Source organism: Rana temporaria, chromosome 7 (assembly GCF_905171775.1).
Source record: "Rana temporaria chromosome 7, aRanTem1.1, whole genome shotgun sequence".
Taxonomy (NCBI): Eukaryota; Metazoa; Chordata; class Amphibia; order Anura; family Ranidae; genus Rana; species Rana temporaria.
Window position 1 is genome coordinate 67,903,754 of NC_053495.1, and position 23,653 is coordinate 67,927,406.

Sequence of the window (23,653 nt, forward strand, 5' to 3'; positions counted from 1 at the left end):
AAGAGGAATACCGTTATGGTAGCAGTTGGCTCCCAAACCCCCATCACCCTCTTTAACCACTTCCATACCAGGCACTTACGCAACTTCCCGCCCAGGCCAATTTTCAGCTTTCAGCACTGCCGCACTTTGAATGGCAATTGCGTGGTCATGCTACACTGTACCCCAACAAAATTGGCGTCATTTTTTCCCCACGAATAGAGCTTTCTTTTGGTGGTATTTGATCACATCTGCGATTGTTTTTTTTTTTTTGCGCAACTACTAAAAAAAGACTGAACATTTTGAAAAAAAAATACGTTTTTTTTGTAAATAAGTACGTTTTCTCTTTCAATTACGGGCACTGATATGGCGCTGATGGACATCGATGAGGTAGTACTGACGGGCACAGATGAGGTGGCACTGATTGGCGGCGCTGGTATGCGGCACTGATGGGCACACATAGGCGGCACTGATGGGCACACATGGGCGGCACTGGGCACGGATGGGCACTCGGCGGCACGGATGGGCACTCGTGGGCGGCACGGATGGGCACTCGTGGGCGGCACGGATGGGCACTCGTGGGCGGCACGAATGGGCACTGATAGGTGGGCACTGGGCACGGATGGGCACTGATAGGTGGGCACGGATGGGCACTGGGTGGGCACTGATAGGTGGGCACTGGGTGGGCACTGATAGGTGGGCACGGATGGGCACTGATAGGTGGGCACTGATGGGCACTGGGCACGGATGGGCACTGATAGGTGGGCACGGATGGGCACTGATAGGTGGGTACGGATGGGCACTGATAGGTGGGCACGGATGGGCACTGATAGGTGGGCACTGGTGGGCACTGTGGGGCGGCACTGGTGGGCACTGTGGGGCGGCACTGGTGGCACTGGTGGGCACTGTGGGGCGGCACTGATTTACACATGTTGCCAGTCAGTGCCCATTTGTGGGCACTGATTGGCATCTTTATTGTTTAATGCTTTTTTTCCAGACTTTTTTTTTTTTGCCCCCTTTTTTTTTGTTTGCCTTCCCTTGTGGTCCAGTGTGGCGATCCGAGGGGGGCCTGCGCTGATGAACAATCAGCGCGAACCCCCCGTCAGGAGAGCCACCAATCGGCTCTCCTCTACTCGCGTCTGTCAGACGCGAGTGAGGAAGAGCCATCAACGGCTCTTCCTGTTTACATAGTGGAAGAGACTCTTTACCTTGATCGGTGTTGCGGGGTGTCAGACTGACACCCTGCAACAACGATCGCCGCGATGCGCGCCACCGGGGGCACGCAGCGGCTCAGAATCCTGAGGACGTCATATGACGTCCAGTCAGGATTCTACAACCACTTTGCCGACGTCAAAATGTCATTGGCGGGCGGCAAGTGGTTAAGAGCGGCGGTCCGCTTTCAGATAAAAGTGGTCTCTGCAGCAGATACACCGCAAGATCACTTCTATCGGCAGCGGGAGAGGGCACCCCCCCACCGCTCTCCAGTGCCCTCCCCCACCGCTCTCCAGTGCCCTCCCCCACCGCTCTCCAGTGCCCTCCCCCACCGCTCTCCAGTGCCCTCCCCCACCGCTCTCCAGTGCCCTCCCCCACCGCTCTCCAGTGCCCTCCCCCACCGCTCTCCAGTGCCCTCCCCCACCGCTCTCCAGTGCCCTCCCCCACCGCTCTCCAGTGCCCTCCCCCACCGCTCTCCAGTGCCCTCCGACTCTTACCGGAGCTGTTGGCAGCAGCGGAGGCGATCGGATATTGTCCCTGCCTGGGTATGGAGACGAGTGAGGGGAAGATGGCCACCACCCGTCTCCATATCATTGCAGGGCAGAAGGACTTTTTTATTGCATTTTAGTCTAAATATGAGATGTAAGGTCTTTTTGAGCTCAGATCTCATATTTGAGGACCTGGCATACTTTTTTCTATTACAAGGGATGTTTACATTCCTTGTAATAGGAATAAAAGTGAACCAAAATGTATATATTTTTTAAAAGTGTCAAATAAAAAAAAAAGATCAAGTAAAATAAATAAGAAAAATTGATTTTTTTTTTTAAAGCGACCCGTCCCGACGAGCGCCCGCATATGAAAATTTCTAGCCCTAGACTTCTGTAACTCAAAACATGCAACCTGTAGAATTTTTTTAAACATCGCCTATTGAGATTTTTAAGGGTAAAACATTATCTTTCACAATAAAAAAAAAAAAATGGGACAACTTTGCTGTTAACTTTACTATGTCTTCCAGACATAACCCTCCGCCCTGCAGTCAGCAGCTCATTTTTTTCTGCCTAGTAGAGGAGTAGGACCTGGCTCCCTTTTGGGCTCAGGGTTCATTTTATGATTTTATTTTGAGAATCTTCTATCAACTGCCGGCTGGGTGACAGGCTGGATAATGTAGATCCTTGTAGTCCCCCCAGTCCGGCCATCGAGCGTGAGCAGGCCTTGGCTACGTCCTGGGTCGGCCGTGACATACCCCATGGTTCCAGGGGTGGCGGGTGAGCTATATGCTCCGGGGGGTTCACGTATGACTGGGCTGCTTGCTGTCTCAGTCACAGTGGACCGGGCCGACAGCTACTCGGTTGAAGGTCTGTCAGGAACGCGCCAGCAGGTCCTCGCAGGGATGGGTAAGTACGGTTCCTCCTGCCTCGGCAGGATGGAACAACTGGGCATTCCTAGGAAGGGGGTTCTCCTGTCTTCCTCTTCCTCTCCCTCTGTCACCCTTTTTCCTCCTTTCCTTGCGGGGCTCGCTGCGACCAGGGTATACCTTTTGTGGGACTCCTGGTCCCGGTTAGGGGGCTGTGGGGGTGTCCAGGCCCGCTCTCTGTGGGGGGGGGGGGGGTAGTCTTTTTTTTTTTTTTTTTTCTCTGGAAGCCTCCACCGCTGCCTTCTCGTCCACCTTGCTTTGTTTGGGCGACATTTTTCTGTTGCCTGTGTTCATCATTGGAATTCCCATTGGCGGCTATTTTCTTGTGGTCCGCGCCCTTTTTCTCTGAGGCATTCGGCGGCCTTTTTGGAGTGGATTTTTGGCCTCTGGTGCTGGATTAGCTTCCTGAATGGCACGAGCAGCACAATTCACCTTGCACAGTTTCCTCAGACATGCTGTGGGTGAAAGAGCAGGCAGCGGCGCTGAACAGTTTGTGGCTGGGTGGTGAGTCCCCTGGGTAAAACCCCCCGGTCGGTGCAGCTTAGGAGGGTGGAAGTTTTTTCGTTCAAGTATCTTGACTAGATCCCTAAGGGCTGTCGGTGGGCAACATGGAGTCAGTGGCTGACCTTTCTTCCCCAAACATTCCTGAGGCAGCAACCAGTGCCCCTGCACTCTGTCGGCAGTCCTAGAGTCATTTGTTGCCAGCCTAGAAGTGGCGTGCGGGCGTAAGGGGGGTAACACGTGCCCCCTTCTCCCGCCATCTTCCGGGGAATGCTCTGATTCGGGCCTGGCTGGGGCACAGGACCCTGGTTATGGACTGTCAGAGGATGCGGACCAGGACCTTCCCGTTGAGGAGGATCCCTCGTCCGGGTCAGCGCAAGACAGGGCACTTGTGTGTGTGCTTATTAATGCTGTGAGAGACTCTCTCAAACTTTTTTTCCAAGCGGTATTTGTCAGTCAGGGCCCGCGGGCAGATCCTCCCAAGCAGACAAAGGTTCAGCTGGGGGACAGAAGCGTCCCTGGGTGCGCAAGCCGACAAACAAGCTTGCTACCGCATGAAGTTTTGCCCCTGTCCAACTCATGGGTGGGGAGACTGTTTGCGGGTTTGCAGATCGGTGGATCTCCCTGCTCTCTGACTAGTGGGTCTGCAAGGTGGTCACTTGGGGGTACAAGATCGAGTTTCTTTCCTGTCCACCAAACAGATTGTTTCCCTCAAATCTTCCTCTTCTTCCGACTCGTCTGCCTTAATGGGGTCGGTACAAAACTTGCTGAGGTGCAGCGTTATTTTACCTGTACCACTGAAGGAAAGGATTCAGGGATTCTATTCAAATCTGTTTGTGGTCCCAAAGAAGAACGGCGTCCGTCCAATCTTGGATCTCAATGCCTTTGTAAGGGTTCGAAAGTTCCGGATGGAATCAATTCGTTCGGTGGTTGCTGCACTCCATCCGGGGGATTTTCCGGCATTCTTGGACATCAAGGACGCGTACTTGCATGTCCCCATCTGCACCAGGCATCAGAGGTTTCTGCACTTTTCGATGGGCAAAGACCACTATAAATTTGTGGCTCTTCCCTTTGGCCTAGCGTCAGCACCAAGAGTTCTTACCAAGGTGCTCGCCCCGATTCTGGCTTTGCTGAGACAGCGAGGCATTGCTATCTGGGGCTACTTGGACAATCTTCTTCTGAGAGCTGCTTCTGGCTCAGAATTAGAGGAGGACATGTCTATAGCCAGTCGGACCCTCTGGGAATTTGGTTGGGTGTTAAACATGCAGATTTCGGTCTTGGTACCGACTCAGCGTCTAGAGTACCTAGGATTGATTCTGGACTCCTCGGAGGCGAGAGTCTTCCGTTGGAGAAGTTGCAGACACTCCAGTTGGTGGTGAAATTGTTGACATCCCGCAAATGGACGTCTCTCTGTTTTTGCATGCGAGTCCTGGCCCTCATGGTAGCCTCCTTCGAGGCAGTACCGTATGCCAAATTCCACACTCGAGTCCTGCAGAAGGAGATCCTGTCCAAATAGGAAAAAAATCTCCATTGTCTCTGGATCGTCAAATTCAGGTAATTCACCTGGTCAGGGCTTCTCTGAGTTGGTGGCCAAGATCCCTGGCTCTTCAGTCCGGGAGGTCGTTTCTTCCCTTTCACTGGACTGTGATCATGACGGACGCCAGCCTCACAGGTTGGGGGGGGGGAGTCTGGGGGGTCCAGTCGGCCCAGGGTCGCTGGTCTCCGGACGAATACCGCCTGCCGATCGATGTACTAGAATTATAAGCGATCAGGCTGTGCCTCTCCTCGTGGTCGCAGAGGCTACAAGGGCATCCAATCAAGATCCAGTCAGACAACGCCACGGCGGTGGCTTATGTCAACCATCATTTATGGAAAAACAACTCTTGTGGCTAGCCATTAAACTGATGTGTATCTATTTTACTAGATTGTGCTTTCAGTTAAAGCCACTGCATTTACTGTGACCAAATCCACCCAAACATGGCCGCCGTTGCAACTACGTATACCGTAGCTACAAGAAAATGTCCGCCGTAGATATCCCATTGTTTTTCCCATAAATGACCATGGAAATTGCTGCCGACCTACTTTCGGCAGCAAAAACCATCCAAAAATGGCCGCCGTACTACGGCTGGCGATCGGTGCTGCAAAAAATGGCCGCTGTAGATAATTAATCTTGTTTTTGACCATAGACAACCAACAAAATGGCCGCTGACTTCCGGTGACCAAAACCACCCAAAAATGGCCGCCGCATTACTTCCGGTGACCAGAGCTTCAAGAAAATGGACACCAGTAATTACCTGCATTCACAACCATATATAAAGCCACTTCCTAAAGGCCTCCAGTTATCCCCTGAGGAAGTTATGTGACTGTAACAAACACGTGTGGGAACGCAGGGCACCGGAAGTGATATTGGACAAGTTTGCGACTCGTTTTTGATATGCCTGTTTGATACTTCACATTGTGAGTACCTGTTTTTATTATTGCTGCTGATTCCAATAAATGTTATAAATACTACACTATCGAGCATCCCTCTTTTACATCCCCCATGCCCCAATGTAAGGCTATTTGATACAGACACACCAGGGACACTTAAAGGGGACTTTGATGCCAAAGTAAAGATACATACCAGCGGAGCCTGAGACGTCGGGAGCCACCAGGAAATTGATAGACACACTCATACGCTGTTGCCTTACAACGGTAAGGTAAGGGGACACCTTTTCCAGCAATTCTGGTGGCCTAGTCTTCGCACTGATGTAGCCGCCTTCGTAGCTACCTGTTCTGTCTGTGCTGTGAGTAAGTCACCACGACACCTAGCGTTGTGCCTCCTTACAACCCATACCCAATGGAGAGAGGCCTTGGACCAACCTGTCCATGGATTTTATTGTAGAGATACGCAACTCCCAGGGCAACAGTTATCCTTGTGCTGGTTGACCGGTTATCGAAAATGTCACACATTTTCACGCATTCCACTTAAAAAGTTGCCTACATCCAAAGAACTAGCATGCTTTTTTGCACGGGAGATCCAATTACATGGGCTACCCAAGGTTATCGTCTCTGACATGGGTAACCAGTTTGTATCCAGGTTTTGGCAAGCCTTTTGTGCACAGTTAGGAATTCAGCTTTCCTTCACCTCTGCGTATCATCCGCAGTCCAGTGGGGCAGCAGAATGAGCCAACCAAGTCTTGGAGCAGTTTCTAGGCTGCTATATTTCTGACCACCGTAACAACTGGTCAGACCTCCTACCTGGGGCCAAGTTTTCTCACCATAGTGCCGTCAATACCACTTCCCCATGGTTTCCAACCATTCATGTTGCTTGACTCATTTGTTCCACAAAAAATTCCTGCATTAGCAGAGCATCTCCAGTCTTCGCTCCATTTGGGTACAGGTCCAGGAGTCTTTACATGCCAGTGAGAGGTACAGACTCCATGCTGACCACTGATGCTTACCCGCACCTTTCTACCAGGTTGGTAGGAGGGTCTGGCTGTCATCTTTTAACCTCCAACTCCATTTTCCCTCACTGAAACTGGCACCACGATTTATTGGGCCCTTTTGTATTCTACGTAGGATCAACCCAGTGGCTTGCGCATTAGACCTTCTGTCTAACATGCGTATTTCAAATGCTTTTCATATCTCCTTATTGAAACCTTTTGGTGTGCAACTGCTTCACCTCGGTACCACGTCCTCGCCCAGTGCAGGTCAGGAGCCATGAGGAGTATGAGAATGCAATAGATCAGGGGTATTGAATTAAAATTCATGGAGGTCCGATTAGTAAAAAAAAATTCCAGCCGAGGTCCGCATCGCATTTTTGTGCGATTACTCCGATTCTTTACATCACAGCCCAGGGGTGCAGGCACGACACACCATTCGTTTGAATGGGCTGCTGTGCCTGTGTTTTCTGCTGAGAAAAGGTCCTGGCATCTTTTTAAAAATGCAGCCACATGGAAAATGCATGATGCGTTTGTACCATGCAATTTCCATGTGCAGAAAATTGCACCTTAGTGCATTTAAGAGTCAATGGTACCCCTTCACGTTTTCTGTGCAGCACCTCATTTTGTGCGCAGCTGCTTGTCCCCTTCACATCTTCCCCACTTCACATCTTCCCCACCACAGCCCTGTCCCCCTTCACATATCACCCCCACACAGTATTGCCCCATCACATATCCCCCCACACAGTATTGCTCCATCACATATCCCCCCACACAGTATTGCCCCATCACATATACCCCCCCACACAGTATTGCATTATGATGTCACCTACGGGCCGTGATTGTAAACAAAGCTGCGATTGCGGCTGGTAGAGCCTGGAGTAGAGATGTAGGGTTTTAATTACCATGCATCTCTCCATAAAGAGGACCTGTCACGCACCGTTCCTTTTACAAGGGATGTTTACATTCCTCGTAATAGGAATAAAAGTGATAAAAAAAATGTAAAAGAGAAAGTGTAAAAAAAATAAAGTAAAATAAACAATAAAAAATAGAAATGAATGTAAAACGCCCCTGTCTCTGGTAGCTTGCGCTCAGAAGCGAACGCACACGCAAGTCCTGTCCACATATGTAAACGCTGTTTAAACCACACATGTGAGGTATCGCCGTGTGCGTTTGCAACAATTCTAGCACTAGCCCGCCGCTGTAAACTGGTAACCTGTAAAAAAAAAAAAAAATCACCTGTGGAGATTAAGTATGGCACCGCAATGAGTATGCGCAATTTTAAAGCGGACATGTTGGGTATCGATTTACATCTTTCACATTATACAATTTTTTTTTTACTGTGCGTGATGAAAAGTTGCAAAGGCAGCCATTTTATTCCCTGGGGTGTCTGCTAAAATAACATATATAATGTTAGGGGTTCTTAATAATTTTCTAGCAAAAAAATATTTTTACATGTAGGAGAGGAGTGCCAGAATAGGCCTGGTATGGAAGTGGTTAATATAACAGGGTCTTTGATTGTCACCCCGTGGGAGGAGAGGTCTCCATTTTTTTTTAATGCCCCTCCCTAATCTGGTAAGTTCTTGCTAAACATCTCTAATGCTTTCCTGGATGATGATTTGGGAAATCCCAAGTGACTTATCAGTAACACGATTTTCATGAGTCTTTCCAGGACAACTGGATTCCCAACCTTGTGTTATGTTTTTTTCTGTTTTGTATGTGTTTTGTTCCAGTTTCATCCTTCAGTTCTTGTTTAGAACTGACCAGTTCAGCAGAAGGATTTCCTGTTAAAGTGTATTTGGTTACCTGTTTTCTGTTCCTGTTGGAGGAGACTCTAGAACTCGTATACTGTTTAGCTGCACGATTAATCTGTAAAGAATCAAAATCCCGATTCTTCCCCCTCCCGATCTTAAAACGGCATTTCCCTGATTCTATGTAACAATTGAGGAGAGTTGTCTGCTTGCTTCTGACAGCTGCCCAAAAAAAATAAATCCAGGCAGCCTGCCAGGTTTATGTCAACATCAGTGATATAGATACATTGTAATATTTTGTTCTTGGATCAAAGGAATGAACTTTGCTCTGTAAATCAGGTCAGTTTAAGCACTTAGACTAATGCCGCGTACACACGGTCGTTTTTTGTGATGAAATAAAACAACGTTTTTAAAAACTGCATTTAAAATGATTGTATGTGGGCTTCACATCGTTTTTTGTCTTCTAAAAAACGACCAAAAATAAATTCGAACATGCTTCAATTTTTTATGTTTTTCAAAATGTCGTTTTATGTGTCATAAAAAATGACCGTGTGTGGGCTAAAACGACGTTTTAAACAACGTTTTAAACCCGCGCATGCTCAGAAGCAAGTTATGAGACGGGAGCTTGAATGGAACAGAGTGCCGTCATACGTGTTGTACGTAACCGCGCTTTGCTAGAGCATTTTCAGAAAATGATGGTGTGTGGGCAACGTCGTTTTTTATGATGAAGTTAGAAAAACGTAGTTTTTTTTTTTCATGATGAAAAACGTTGTTTTATTTCATCACAAAAAACGACCATGTGTACGCGGCATAAGGCCCTTTTCACACTTATGCGACTTGTCCCACGATTTGTGATGGCAAAGTAGCATGACAAGTCGTTTCCCACGATTTACAATGACAACCATTCATATTGGTACGACTTCAAGTTGTTCCAACTTCAAAGAAGTCCCTGCTTTACTGTGGTCCGATTTCTTTATCGTACATCACGGGACACAGAGCTGCATAGCCATTACATGTGGGTTATAGAGTCTACCTTCAGGTGATGGACACTGGTGTAATCAATTAAACAGGAAGTTCCCTCCCTATATAACCCCTCCCCTACTGGGAGTACCTCAGTTTTTTCATCAGTGTCTAAGGTGTTGGTCACGAGTTAACATGTGCTCTTAGGAGCTCCACTGGAGGGATCCATGCTGGATGTAAAAAGCCTCCATAAATCCGGATCCGTCCAAGGTGCTTCATAGCCAAAGTGGACGGTACCCGGGCCTCGGTACGAAGAACGAGGTTTAGCCTATAATGCCTCTCTGCGGAGGGCTGGATCCTGGGTTCCAGAACTTTGTGCCTTCTAAGGACCAAATGTTTTTTCTGCTGCCAGGGTGCTATATAGGTCCAGGGGTGTGGTGTTCCTGCCATGGACCCCGGTCCCTGAAGGTCTAGGACTATACCCACGGTGAAGGGGGAAGATTGGGCCTCTTGCTTGGCAATACCCTGCAGCGTGGAAAGGTAAGAGAGGGACCTACGGGACTTGGTTCGACAGTAGGTCTTCTGTAGGGGACTATGGGTCTCGCCTATATTATGTTTTTATGCATGGGCAATGTAAACCACGATGTCTTTTGAGACGGGATGGCTCAGGGCACCCATATACCTCCCCTAGCCGGCATGTAGCCTGGGCCACTATGTCTGTTCAGACAGGATGGCTGTAGTACCCATATATCTCCCCTTGAAGGGGCTGGTACATAAAAAAAAAAAATGCCCTTAATCATATGCAAAGCATTGTCTTCCATGAGTAGCTGCAAGTCTTATCTGTTTTTCCACTACTATGGGCAGTAAAAGACATGCCTGATGTTTTCGCTTACCATGCTTTCCAAAGACTGAAGCTTAAGTGTTAGCTGGTCTATTGTGCGTCCCACTTCCTCAGCTTCAGGCTCTACCATGTCGCACGTGCTCACCGGCTCAGTGCAGTCGCAGAGAGGGCTCTTCAAAAAGGCCCAGACGTCAGAGCTCTGTAAAGCTAGGGGGACACAAACGCAAGCACCTTGTGTGAGTTGGATACAGATTCATCTAAGACGCCTACTCCGCATCTAGCTGTGCAGATTAGCAGGCATTGTTGCTGCCAGACTATGTTCAGCTGTTGATGCACCTGGGTTTAGCTCCTCTGCTTTTAGCTTAGGACTTTGGTCTCCCCATTGAATAAGGTCAGGGGTAGGAATATAAAAAGGAATCGCCACCTGAACCTGGTGGCCCCTTATTCTCCCCTGTAGAGACAGCTCACAGATTGAGCCATCAGACCTGTCAGGCAATCAATGCAGCCTCCCCCAACATTGCAGCCACTCTGCATGTGTTTTGTTTTTTGCATCACATTTGTTGTTCTACAAGAGGTTAACTGCTATGTTCGCAGCATCCTCACAAGAAGGAAAAAAAAACGCAGGGTGTGTCCCTTTTCCTGCTTTAATCCTTAAACAAAGGGATTAGAAGAGCTGGGGATGAAGGTTCACTGTCAGAGGACAGGAGACAGGAGCTGCAGCCTAACGAGGAGAAGCTATCAATAGCCCTACAGGTTCTGATTGCACCTGCAGTCTTTTCAGAGATTCATGCTGCATATAATTTCCCTCTGCCTACTCGGCCAAAGCCTCTAGCTTCTCCTTAGAGTGTAAAGAGAGGTTTTCCTATAGGTGGCTAGTAAGACCTCCATATGGTCCTCAGCCTGGTGTCGGCTTCAGGCTAACCAAATGCACATCTGAGGGATGCACAGTTGCTGGTACACATTGCTAACGTCTCTTAATTGAGGAAACGCACATCTACAGAGGATAACTTCCTCTTTACCAGTCCGCATGTTGCATAAGATACATGAGTTTGGAATGCATGTGGGATAAAAACAAGTAACAAAGCATGTTTTATTGTGGATCGCATAAGGATACATGTTTCTGTCTGTATGGTGTTGCATGTTTGTTAGAGTTGCATAGAAATGCTTGAGTGCATAAAGATGCTAGTTACCTGATCACTCAAGTCCTGGATTACCCAAGGATATTTGGTCACACAGAGAGACTTGTTTCCACAGAAAGGCCTAAAATCGCATAAAGACGTTTGTATGTATAAAAATGCTGGATCACACACACATGGTTACCTGATCACCCAAATCCTTGATTACCCAAGGATGTTTGGTCACACAGAAGTGGTTTGTTTCCACAGAAATGCCTAAAATCGCATAAAGTTGCTTGGATGCAAAAAAGATGCTGCATCACACATGGTTACCTGATCATCCGCGTCCTGGATTACCCAAGGATATTTGGTCACACAGAGAGGCTTGTTTCCACAGAAGTGCCTAAGTTCGCATAAAGATGCTTGTATGCATAAAAATGCTGGAATCACACATGATTACTTGATCACCCAAGTCCTTGATTCCCCAAGGATATTTGGTCACACAAAGAGGCTTGTTTCCACAGAAATGCCTAGAATCGCATAAAGAGGCTTGAAGGCATAAAAATGCTGAATCACACATGATTACCCGATCACCCAAGTCCTTGATTACTCGAGGATATTTTGGTCGCACAAAGAGGCTTGTTTCCACAGAAATGCCTAGAATCGCATAAAGAGGCTTGAAGGCATAAAAATGCTGAATCACACATGATTACCCGATCACCCAAGTCCTTGATTACTCAAGGATATTTTGGTCGCACAGAGAGGCTTGTTTCTACAAGAATGCCTAAAGATGCTTGAATGCAAAAATAAGCTGGATCACACATGGTTGTTGGATCAACAGCGTCCTGGATTACCCAAGGATACTTGATCACATAGAGAGGCTTGTTTCACAGAAATGCCTAAAGTCGCATTAAGATGCTTGAGTGCATAAGGATGCTGGATCGCACAGGGGTGCTTGGTCACACAAGGGTTCTTGTCCGCACAGTAGTGCTTAAAATGCATAAGATGTTGATCGCATGGAAGATGCTGAATCGCATAAGGATGCATGATTACTTTAAAGTTGCACATGGCGGCCTAATTAAGCAATACAGGATTCCTTTTTTTGCATAGAAATACGTGTCTGCATGGGTTCATGTTGCACATTGTTGCATAACACGTTTATATCGCATGCTTGCTTGCAAGATGCTTGTTCCAGAGCACACATGCTATATGCATGTTTTGCTTAAAACATATTTATATGAATTCATGCTTCCAGGAACACACACTGCCATGTACACACACTTCCATTGAGGCATATGGCTTTAACACTTGCCACATACACACATGGGGAGCCAATTGCATATGTGTTTATTTACTTGGGTCTGCAGAGGTTGTCTGCATTTCGCAGGGGAACAGCACTATCTCCAGTTGGTGGTCTTGCCCTTTTGGGTTAGCCTCCGTGCCTGGGTTGTCAGGGTGCTAGGGCCCGCCTCTAGCAGGTCTGTAGGCCCAGGGTATAGCAGTAATGGCATACCGAAGCAAACTCCTGCTGATGGGTCAGTCAGTAGCATGGCTGGACCTAAGGGTGTCCAGCATGGTCAAGTATCTGGAACTCTAAAGATACATTCTTTCATTTGACAAGAAGCTGGGTATGTTTGGCACAGTCCAAAAAGGAGAGTTTTTTTGGCCTCAGACAAGACCATCGCTATAAGAAAACTGGTCTATGTGGTCACGGCAAGGAACAGTTCCTTACTTTTGGCCTTTTGATTAAGGCACTAGGGAAGATGCTGGCTTCATTCAAGACAGTTCCCTATACTAACTTTTATTCAGGGCTGTTATAAACAGTATTTTGTCGGCCTAGAAAGAGTGGATCTTGACCTAGCATTATCCAAAGAACCCGGTCCCAGAGATATGCTGGAATTCCTCTTGGTGATTCTTAACTAAAAGGGTTTGCCAGGTCAGGAAGAGACCATGGCCCAGGGGAAGTAGTCAAGCTCCAAGGGAGCCTTATCTGTCAGCTAGAGCTACCGATGGAGCATCTGGCTTAGGGGCCTGAACGTTCAGGTGGCAGGTTGGTTCTGTCAGAGTACAATCAGACTATGCCATACTAGTGATTTACTTAATTTACCAAGGAGGAGCTTGTGCCTTGCCTATTGACATTCGTCATTTCATGAAATGCAGAATTGGCAGGCGATTCGCTGGAGCCGTCAACAAGTGTCTCCGGGAGAATGACCTCTACACCCTGACTGTTTTCCTGACCAAATGTCACAGAAATAGTACCCTGTACATAAGATGTATTGGCGTCCAGGCTCAACAAGAGATTGAACAGCTTGGGGTCAAGGATAAAGGATCCACCCGCATGCGGGGCAGATGTGTTTGTAATCCGAGGGGGGGGACCAGTTGTCGCTGGTTGTGTCTCTCCCCCCAGTGCCGCGACTTTTGTGGCTTCTATGCAACATTTAGAGGAGAACGGAAGCTGGCCTGATTACTCCGGCATAACCCTGACGACCTCTCGGTGCAGGAACAGTAAGGGTGGTAGTAGAGGACCCACAGTCCCTTACATCTTGTCCAGGCCTACTTTGCAGGGGGTATTACATTCTGCCTTGCAACAGGTGAATTAATGGTCTGGCTATTATAGACCACATTCTCGAGGATCGGGGCTTTCAGAATCAGCGGCAATTCCCTTGATTCATACAAGAGAGCTGGCCTCCAGGACCAGATATCCTACGGTCTGGAAGGCCCATGTTCCTGGTGTGAAACCAGATGGTGGCATCCGTGGAAGTTTGTCAAAGGTAAAATTCCTGCCTTCCTACATTTGGAAAGGAGACGGAGCTAGCCTTAAGTTATATCAAGGATCCGATCTCGGCCTTGCTTCCAAAGGTCGATTACTTCACACTCTTTGGTCCGGGCTGTTATGCACGTCACCCCTTGTATAAGTCCACCAGTTGGGTCGCCCTTGTGCTCGGAGGATTGGCTCTAGTTTTGTCGGCTTACAGGGTCAGCTCCTGGGGCCGATGCACCATATTTCTCTTCATCCTTTAACAAGGAATTGGTGTTCTTGGTTGTGGTAGCCTCCAAGAGAGTTTCAGTATTGGCAACTTTCTTGGTATAGAGCCATACTCAATTATTCTTACAAGTAGAGTGATTTTCATCCTCACCCAACCTTATTTACTAGAAGGATCTAGTATTCATTTGAATCTAGATATTCTTACCTTCCCTTTTTTTCAAAACCTTTTTTCACGGAAGGAAAGGTTATTGCTTTTCTCTCAATTGAGATGAGAGCAGTTAAATACCTATCTGAAGGTTTCAGATATAGAAAGCTGACGTTTTTATTGGACTGCCAGAAGACCCTAGATGGGCAGGCAGTGTTCAGGTCAGCTATTAAAATGGTTACACTCTCTCTCTCGTTGGAGTAAGAAGGGTCTAGGCCTATCTGAAGCGGCTGCTCGGATACGGAAAACTGATGTTGTTGTGCTACCAGGAGGCCCCAGGAAAGGGCAGGCAGCGTCTAAAATCAACTGTTTTTAAGGTTGATTCATCAGGTTATTATTCAGGCTTGTGGTTAGAGTAGGATTCCCCCTGTTTTTTTGTGGGGGTGCTCCCTACCAGGATGGTAAGCGCTTTATGCGCAATGCATTTCCAAGCCTTTATGACGCAGATTTTCAAGGCCGCAACTTGGTCATCTGTGCTTACGTTCACTAACTCCTATCAGGTGAACATAAGACGGCAAGAGGATGCAGCTTTTTGGCGCAGTATGCTGCAGGCAGCATTATAGGTCCTCACGTCTGATGGCGGTCTGCGTTGTTGGTGTCTCCCTCCCCTCAGTAAGCATTGCTTTGGGACATCCCACATGTAATGGCTATGCAGCTCTGTGTCCCGTGATGTACGATAAAGAAAATAGGATTTTTATAACAGCTTACCTGTAAAATCCTTTTCTTGGAGTACATCACGGGACACAGAGCTCCCACCCCTCTTGTCTGGGGATATTGGGACACTTATTGCTTTGCTACAAAAACTGAGGTACTCCCAGTAGGGGAGGGGTTATATAGGGAGGGAACTTCCTGTTTAATTGATTACACCAGTGTCCATCACCTGAAGGTAGACTCTATAACCCACATGTAATGGCTATGCAGCTCTGTGTCCCGTGATGTACTCCAAGAAAAGGATTTTACAGGTAAGCTGTTATAAAAATCCTATTTTTGATGCCACTTACACAGGCATGCCCTGAAATCGCAGCAAAATAGCATGACTTTGAAGTCGCAATAGTGTGAAAGGGGCCTTGGGGTTACATGGCATTTGCGCAGCGGTCTTTCAAATGCAGATTTTTGGGGAAAAAATACACTTTTAATTTTTTTTTTTTTTAAACGAAACCATAAAGTTAGCCCAATTATTTTTGTATAATGTTAAGGATGTTACACCACAAGAATCATGCAAAAAATGAATTATCGTTTTAGTTAGAATTGTGCAACTTTAATATGCAGTGTTGGATAATTTGCCAGTAAGACCCCTTTCATACTGACACATTTTTCAGGCGGTTCAGCGCTAAAAATAGCGCTGCTATACCACCTGAAAAAATCGTGCCCTGCAGGCTTCAATGTGAAAGCCCCGAAGGCTTTCACACTGAAGCGGTGCGCTAGCAGGACCGCTCCAAAAGTCCTGCTAGCCGCATCTTTGGAGCGGTATAGGAGCGGGGTGTTTACCGCTCCGATACCGCTCCTTCCCATTGAAATCAAACCGCTGTAATGCCTACAGAGGCGCATTGCGGGCGGTATTAACCCGTTTTCGGCCACTAGCGGGGGTTAAAACCGCACCGCTAGCGACCGAATGTCACGGTAAATACGACGGTATATCGGCACCGCTATACCGTCACCGCACCTCCACTGCCCCATGTGAAAGGGGCATAAGTCTAACTCTGGATTTTAGCATTACAGTAGCTTGAGTCTGCTGACCCCAAGGTCCCTTCGATTGCCTAAGCCTGCTAAAACCTTTTCTCTCCACTCCATAATCAACTTATCAATATAATAATTATGTTCTGTCATATATGTACAATGTGACACTGCTGGAGTCTGTGGTCATTTTTTGACTGGACTTATGCTTTTATAAATTTGTAATAAAATCAAATTTAGCTTTAATACAATCATCTCACTTTGCCTCTCCTGACAATTCTACATACTTTAAAGTCCTATGTGAACAAATAGGTGTTCCTTTTTCTCCTTTTTCACCCCTCATAATATGTACTGTAGATGATGATATTTAAAGTCTTTGTATTTTTACATTAAGGAACATTATTCTCAGATTGTTAAAAAATTTAGACACAGATTTTCATGGATTGTTAAGCCCTTAGGGCCCATAATTACAGTAAAACCTTGGTTTGAGAGTAACTTGGTTTGAGAGCATTTTGCAAGACAAGCAAAATGTTTTTTAATAAATTTTGCCTTGATATACAAGCAATGTCTTGATATAAGAGTAGTGTCATGTCACAACTGAGTATAAAAAAAAGCAGAGGAGCCTCTAAGTGTAGCAATATGGTTACATTTATTGACGGTACAACATTTAGCAACTTATTGCTACACATAGAGGTGCCTCTCTTATCTTCTCTTTTATATCCAGTAAATAAATGCTTTAATATACAAGTGCTTTGGATTACAAGCATGTTTCTGGAACAAATTATGCTCGCAAATCAAAGTTTTACTGTACTTCTGAAACACTCAGACTCTCCAAGATGCTCTCGTTATACCCAATCACGTTACCTGTTGCAAAATGTTCTTTAAGATCTTCCTTGTTGGTACCTTTTACATTGCCAGCTTTTTGTTGCCCTGTGCCAACTTTTTTAAAACTTGTTGCTGCCATTAATTTCAAGATTACCTTATTTTTTTTTTTTCTTAAATTGATAAATTTTCTCAGTTTAAACATTTGATATGTCTTCTATTTTCTATTGTGAATATAATATGGGTTAATGAAATTTGCAAATCATTGCATTCTGTTCATGACAAGCAAAGATATCCAACCTGTTCAGTTAGGCTCATGAAATTTAGAAGTAGTGCTTGGTGTTGTAAATCAAGGTTCTGTGAACTGAGAAGATCAGTCATGTGACATAGCTGAAGGTGAAAGTTGACCCCTTGTTAGAATATGAACATTGGTCATTGACGGAGTGAGAGCTCCTTTTGGGTGACATCAAATTACTCTCCTCTTGGTCTGTATTCTATTTCTGACTCCTCGCTGGCGCGCCCACACATCTTCCACAGGTCTCCTGCTTTTTCTGGCTGTATTGATCGTCTGTAGCTTCAAGGATTAGAACTTAAATCTGAACCTAAATTATTTCTGCCTTTTTTTTTTTTTTTTTTTCTGTCACTCTCATGCACACATTTATTTTCATCCAGCCATTTGTTCTTTCTAAACCTTGTTTTGCCACTGTCTGGTTCTCTATTTGGACTTGTATCTGCCTCTGCTAACCATGCACCTTTCTGAGCTTTGTGGCTGGTGCAAGCACTTAAGAGCTTTTGTGCCATTCTTTCTGATTAGTGGCATGGTGGTGGGGATCTACTTTATCCTGGAGGCCATTGTGAACAGCGGACCTCTCTCTGATGCGCATTTCTATGATCGGATTGACCTTCAGCAACCTAAAATTCCTTCATACCATGGACTGAATCCAACTGTATACAGCAGCCTCAGGTTGCCTACTGACATTAATCCTACACAGAAATTTACATTTGGCTTGGAACATTAGTTTAATTGGGGTTGTCACTTCAGGACAGTTTTGCTTTTTGTGGTAAAACTTTCCTCCTATAGACCACTGCTTGATTTAACCCCATTCTGCCAAAGAACCTTGACAGCTTGTCTAACAGAAAAACAAGTGCTGTTTTGCACTACTAGTATGATAAAAAAAATATGCAGTTATGATAAAAATTCAAGGTTGCTTTTCGCTGAAATGTTCTGTTTTTTTTGCACATCGATATATTGAAAGATGACACTTGTGGCCTTCTCCCACAGCTGTTCCTTTTGTCCTTATTTGCGAAGTTAACAGTCATATACATTTTTATGCTTACATTCTGTCTCTATTTTTATATCATATATTTTTCTATACTTTTCACATTGATCTATTTTCACTTCCTTGTAACTGTATATTTCTTGACAAATTTATCTCAATCAGTGTGAAGTATGAAGATCCACAGGCTGCAGATGGTCTTGCAGGAGCCCTGGATACTCGGCAGCAAAACACTGGAGCGGTATGTAATAATTCAAAACATCTCTGTAAAAGAATGTAACCCAGCAGGCCGTCTTTTCATTCAATTTAGGCTATCTGTTATTCCTGTCTGATGTGGTTGCCAGTTAGTTACAGAATGCATTTTTGAATGTACCCAAATTTGACCTGGTAACAGCTGTACAGCAGGGCTGGAGTGAGGAAGAGGCAGTACAAGGAGCCAGTTGGTTGATGTGTGGATAGGAAGTGGCTAGATGAGAAGAGAAAGCAGAGCGATACAAAAATGAGCTCATCACTGCACCACTACTCCCCTTACTGGCTAATAGGCTGGGGCAGGTCCAGGATGACCTGCAATCTGATAAAGTGGTTTGAATAATGCTGAACATCAGACTGATGACATTTAACACCTAAAAGAAAGTATTGCTAGAATAATATCTGGACTGAAGCTGATTTTTTTTGTTGAATATTTTACGGGACAGCTGCGCAGGATCGTGTGTGTCGTGTGTGTGTGTGTGTGTGTGTGTATATATATATATATATATATATATATGTGTGTGTGTGTGTGTGTGTGTGTGTGTGTGTGTGTGTAAGTGATCCTGCACTTCCAGGTATTGGGCGTGAATGTGTGCAGCCGACTGCTCGCTCCTGCTGTAAATTTACAGCTTGAGATCATAGTTGGTCCTGTGGAGACGATATCCACTGGCACCCGCTGATCATTCTGTACACAGGCAAAACTGCAATCTGCCTATGTAAACAAGGCAGATTGCCTTTCTGTCAGTACAGAAGGCATGGATCCTGTGTTCCTGTAAAGTTTGAACACAGATCCATGCCTTCCATTAGTAAAAGCACCTCCCCCCCACTACGCTGAAACACCAGCTATTCACACAGTTAACTCTTTGATCGCCCCTGATGATGACCCTTTCCCAGCCAGTGTCAGTAGAGTGACAGTGCATATTTTTAGCGCTGATCACTGTATTGGTGTCACCGGTTCTTTCTCTCTCGCTCTATATATATATATATATATATATATATATATATATATATATATATATATATATATATATTGTTTTAGAGCGGAAAGTAAAACAAACAGGTGATCAAATAGCACCAAAAAGCTCCATTTGTGGGGAAAAAATAAATCTATTTTATTTGGGTACAGTATTGCACGACCGCACAATTGTCAAAGTATTGCCGTGACGCATTGCATAAAATGGCCTGGGGGTAAATCTTTCAGAGCTGAAGTGGTTAAAGGCCAAGTTTACTTTTTGTTAAAAGGTGGTGATGAGTTCCATGGTAGTTTATTGAGAACTGTAAGCCGTCTGCCATTATGCAAGACAGTATTTGTAGGGGGGAGGCATTTGTGGGGGTGTTGCATGTTACACCCTAAATACAATTGTAACATGTGACCTGCTAAGGTGAACGTATACTTGAATTGTATATTACAAGACACAGGACTTGTATTCTTAGACAATGGGTTATATTCAGCTACCTACAGGTTATTGGATACTCAAAACCTGCTAGGGCTGCCCCCAGAATGCACCATACAACCCTACCTGTTCTGTGAGACTCCAATGTTTTGCTAGTGTCCTTTGGTGATGGATTTACCATTGCTCTAACCATTCAGTTGTTTTGACGCTTCTATCAAGATCTGACTGCTTACTGCCCTTTCTAGCAGTTTTCGGATCAGTTCACTTTGATGTATACCCTTTAGGGAATGTACCTGGACCCACTGCGTAGGGCCAGCCTGCAATGTTTGCTTTGGGCACTGGATCCTACGTTCAGTATTCACCTTGGCACAAAGTGCAAAATCTGTAGTTAGCTGCAGGGTGCCATACAGGTCCAAGGCCATATCCCATTTCTGTCCTTCCCAGATCCTGAAGACCTCTTCAGTGGTATGTTCAATGTGACAGGCAAAGCTTGGACCTCAAAATCGCAATCCAAATTCTCCTCCCCCTGTCCAGGTTCAGGACAATGAGGCACCAGAGTCGAGCCTCCTGGATGGTGCTTCATTGCCTTTTTTTTTTTTGCCAATGATGCACACAGCATGTTGCAGCACTGCTGCTGCCGTCTTCTACAGAGACTCAGTGCTGGCTTATAGCAGCTTCTATATCCAAACGCACACGATCTTCTCCACACTCCATAAATGTTAGTACCCCTTCGGGGGTGACCTAACTAAGCAATGGTAGATTAAAGTTGAAAGGGAGCTTGGACTAAAAGGCCAAATAGCATGCATTCTGCAGATGGCCTGCAGGAAACTCTAACCACCACTCAGGATGATAGCTTTTCCCTTGCCCTGGAGCAATAGTCTATTATGATGCTGTTCCTAATATCTGAATCTTGTTCCCTCTCATGCATGCAACATATGACCTGTCTGATAAAAAAAAAACATTTTCTCTGCAGCTATGTCTGAATTATAAAAGGTCAAAAACACTATGGGGGAGATTTACTAAAACTGGTGCACACAGAATCTGGTGCAGCTGTACATAGTAACAATCATCTTCTGGGTTGTATTGGTAAGGCTACTTTCACACTGAGGTGCTTTGCAGGCGCTATAGCGCTAAAAATAGCGCCTGCAAAGAGCCCTGAAAGAGCCTCTCCTTTCACTCCAGTGTGAAAGCCCAAGGGCTTTCACACTGAAGCTGTGCGCTGGCATGATGGTAAAAAAAAGTCCTGCTAGCCAAATAGCGCCGCAAGAACGGTAAAGCACCTCTAAAAATTGTGGTGCTTTACCGCCATGCCTTAATGTGAAAGTAGCCTTAAAGGGGTTGTAAAGGTTTGTTTTTTATTTTCTAAATAGGTTCCTTTAAGCTAGTGCATTGTTGGTTCACTTTCCTTTTCCTTTTGATTTCCCTTCTAAATGTTTTTTTTCTTTGTTTGAATTTCTCACTTCCTGTTTCTCCTCAGTAAGCTTTCCACCATTATCCGAGCGGTGGAAAGTCAGTCAGAACAGTTTACTGAACACCTTACTGAGGAGGAACAGGAAGTGAGAAATTCAGACAAAGGAAACAAAGAAAACAAACATTTAGAAGGGAAATGGAAGGAAAAGGTAAGAGAACCAACAATGCACTAGCTTAAAGGAACCTATTTAGAAAATAAAAAAATAACCTTTACATTCCTTTTAAGACTAATTGAACAATCTGAAGTTTGAAGCTGACTGGTTACTATGCACGGCTGCACCAGATTCTGTGTGCACCAGTTTTAGTAAATTTCCCCCATTATGTCCTCTGACTGTTCAGGATTCAGGAGCAGAATTTCCTTTTCTTAAGACTATTATGAAAGAAGTTACTGAGGACCCTGACTGCTGATTATTTTCTCTCCTGCATTTTTTTGATATGTAAGCTGCAGCTTCACGCCAAATGCTCCCACCAGTGTATACACGATGCAGAGCGGACTATTCTTTGTCTAACACCACCAGATACTTCACAACCTAAACAAGTCCCAATGGATGCTAAAAAAAACTGGCTAAGCCCAGAAAGACTTTTTCAAAACGTGCACTGATTGATTTTCCACTGTACAGCACTGTCCCAATCCTTTTTTCTCATGTTTATCCTATGGAAAAGGATTTTTACAACTTTAGCTCTGAAAGATTTACCCCCCTTCATGACCACACTGTTCGATAAAGCACTGTTACTTTGACTGACAATTGCACAGTTGTGCGACACTGTACTCAAATAAAATTGTCCCTTTTTCCCACAAATGGCTTTGTTTTGGTGGTTTTTGACCGCCTCTGTTTTTATTTGCGCTATAAACAAAAAAAGAACAATAATTTTGAAAAAAACACAACATTCATTTTACTTTCTGCTATAAAACATATTCAATAAAAAAATTTAAATAAAAAATCGAATTTTTATGTCTTCTGCTATACATTTTTGGTAAAATTACCCAATGTGCGTATATTGATGGGTGCTCAAAAGTTATAGCATCTACAAACTATGGGATATTTTCTATTTCAATGTTTTTATTAAGGCTGTATGGAAAAAGGGAGAGTATACAACTCGTATCCAAATAATATCAAGATGGAGATAAGCTAAAGTTCCACAACGCAGGTGGGTGATATCAGTATATCAAAAACGGGCATTACCAGAAAAATGTATCGTCATATCAACTACAATCAATGGTTAGACACAAGCTAAACCACCCTATAGGGGTGCTTGGGGAAGAAACACGCAGGGGACTTAAAAAAATAAATAGCTCAGCATCTTCATAACCCACCGGCCAGCTGACGTAGGTCACTAATGCTTTCAAAAACACCATACGGCAAATATTGAAACCGTATAAGTCTCTAAATTAGAAAAGAGAAAAAAAAAAAAAACTGCTGCACAAAATAAGATGGGTCAACTACTGGATATTTTTATTTATTTTTTATTAGGAATGGCAGCCATCAATTTTGATGCTTTTTGGGAACCAGTGACACTGTCACTGTACTAATGGCGCTGGCTGGGAAGGGGTTAACATCAGGGGCGATCAAAGGGTTAAATGTGCCTGGCCAGTGTTTTTCTAAACTGTGGGAGGTGCTTTTACTACGAGAAGACATGGATCCTATTCCCTGTTTTGCAGAGACCCAGGATCCATGCCTTCCCTCCTGTTAGAACGACAATCTGCCTTGTTTTACATAGGCAGATTGCAGTTCTGTGTCTCTGGCTGATGATCAGTGGGTGCTGGAAGACGGAGTCTGCGGTACACACTGATTGGCTCCCGCTGTGTGTAATCGCAGCAGGAGCGAGCCGCCGGTGGTGCCAATTTGCACGCCCTACCCAGAAGTGCAGGATCGCGTGGGATGCATGTAGTAAAACTGCTTTAGGGCAGTTGCCAAGTGGTTTAATAGAAATAGACTGTCCTGATGGTGGATCTGCTATTTTGGTACTCGACAAACCCTTCATAGTTTCAGTTGAGGATGTTTTTTATGTAAAGTGTACCTCAAAGCCAAACTTTTCTTTTTTTGTTTTGGATAGAACGGAGAAGGATTAGAACACCTGTCAGGTTTTTTGCTTTCTGTGCTCCTGTAGGGGAGATTCACCCAATCCATTTGTCATGTTTACTATTATAATCGAAAGTGAAAGAAAATCTCAGCTTTTATGGTTGACACCAGAAGAGTAATAGAGGGGAGCCCCACCCCTTACTCTATCCAAAATGAACAATAAAATGGTTTTGGCTTTAGTAACACTTTAAGGACTCTGTTGATAGGTGCCTTAAAGCCACCTTAAAGACCTTCTTTGACCTTTTTAGCTCCTGCCTTGCAGCCAGCTTTTGCTGCTGTCAATTTCCCAGACTATTGCTAACT

The 23,653-nt window shown here is 45.1% G+C and overlaps 1 protein-coding gene across 1 annotated transcript in view; it reads left to right on the top strand.

The window, feature by feature from the left end:
* TOM1 (target of myb1 membrane trafficking protein) overlaps window positions 1-23,653 on the top strand; it is a 235,946-nt gene that overhangs the window by 162,341 nt on the left and 49,952 nt on the right. The window contains exon 12 of the mRNA XM_040359559.1: window positions 18,322-18,397. Coding sequence (XP_040215493.1) covers window positions 18,322-18,397 — 76 coding nt within the window. The remainder of the gene's footprint in view (window positions 1-18,321; window positions 18,398-23,653) is intronic.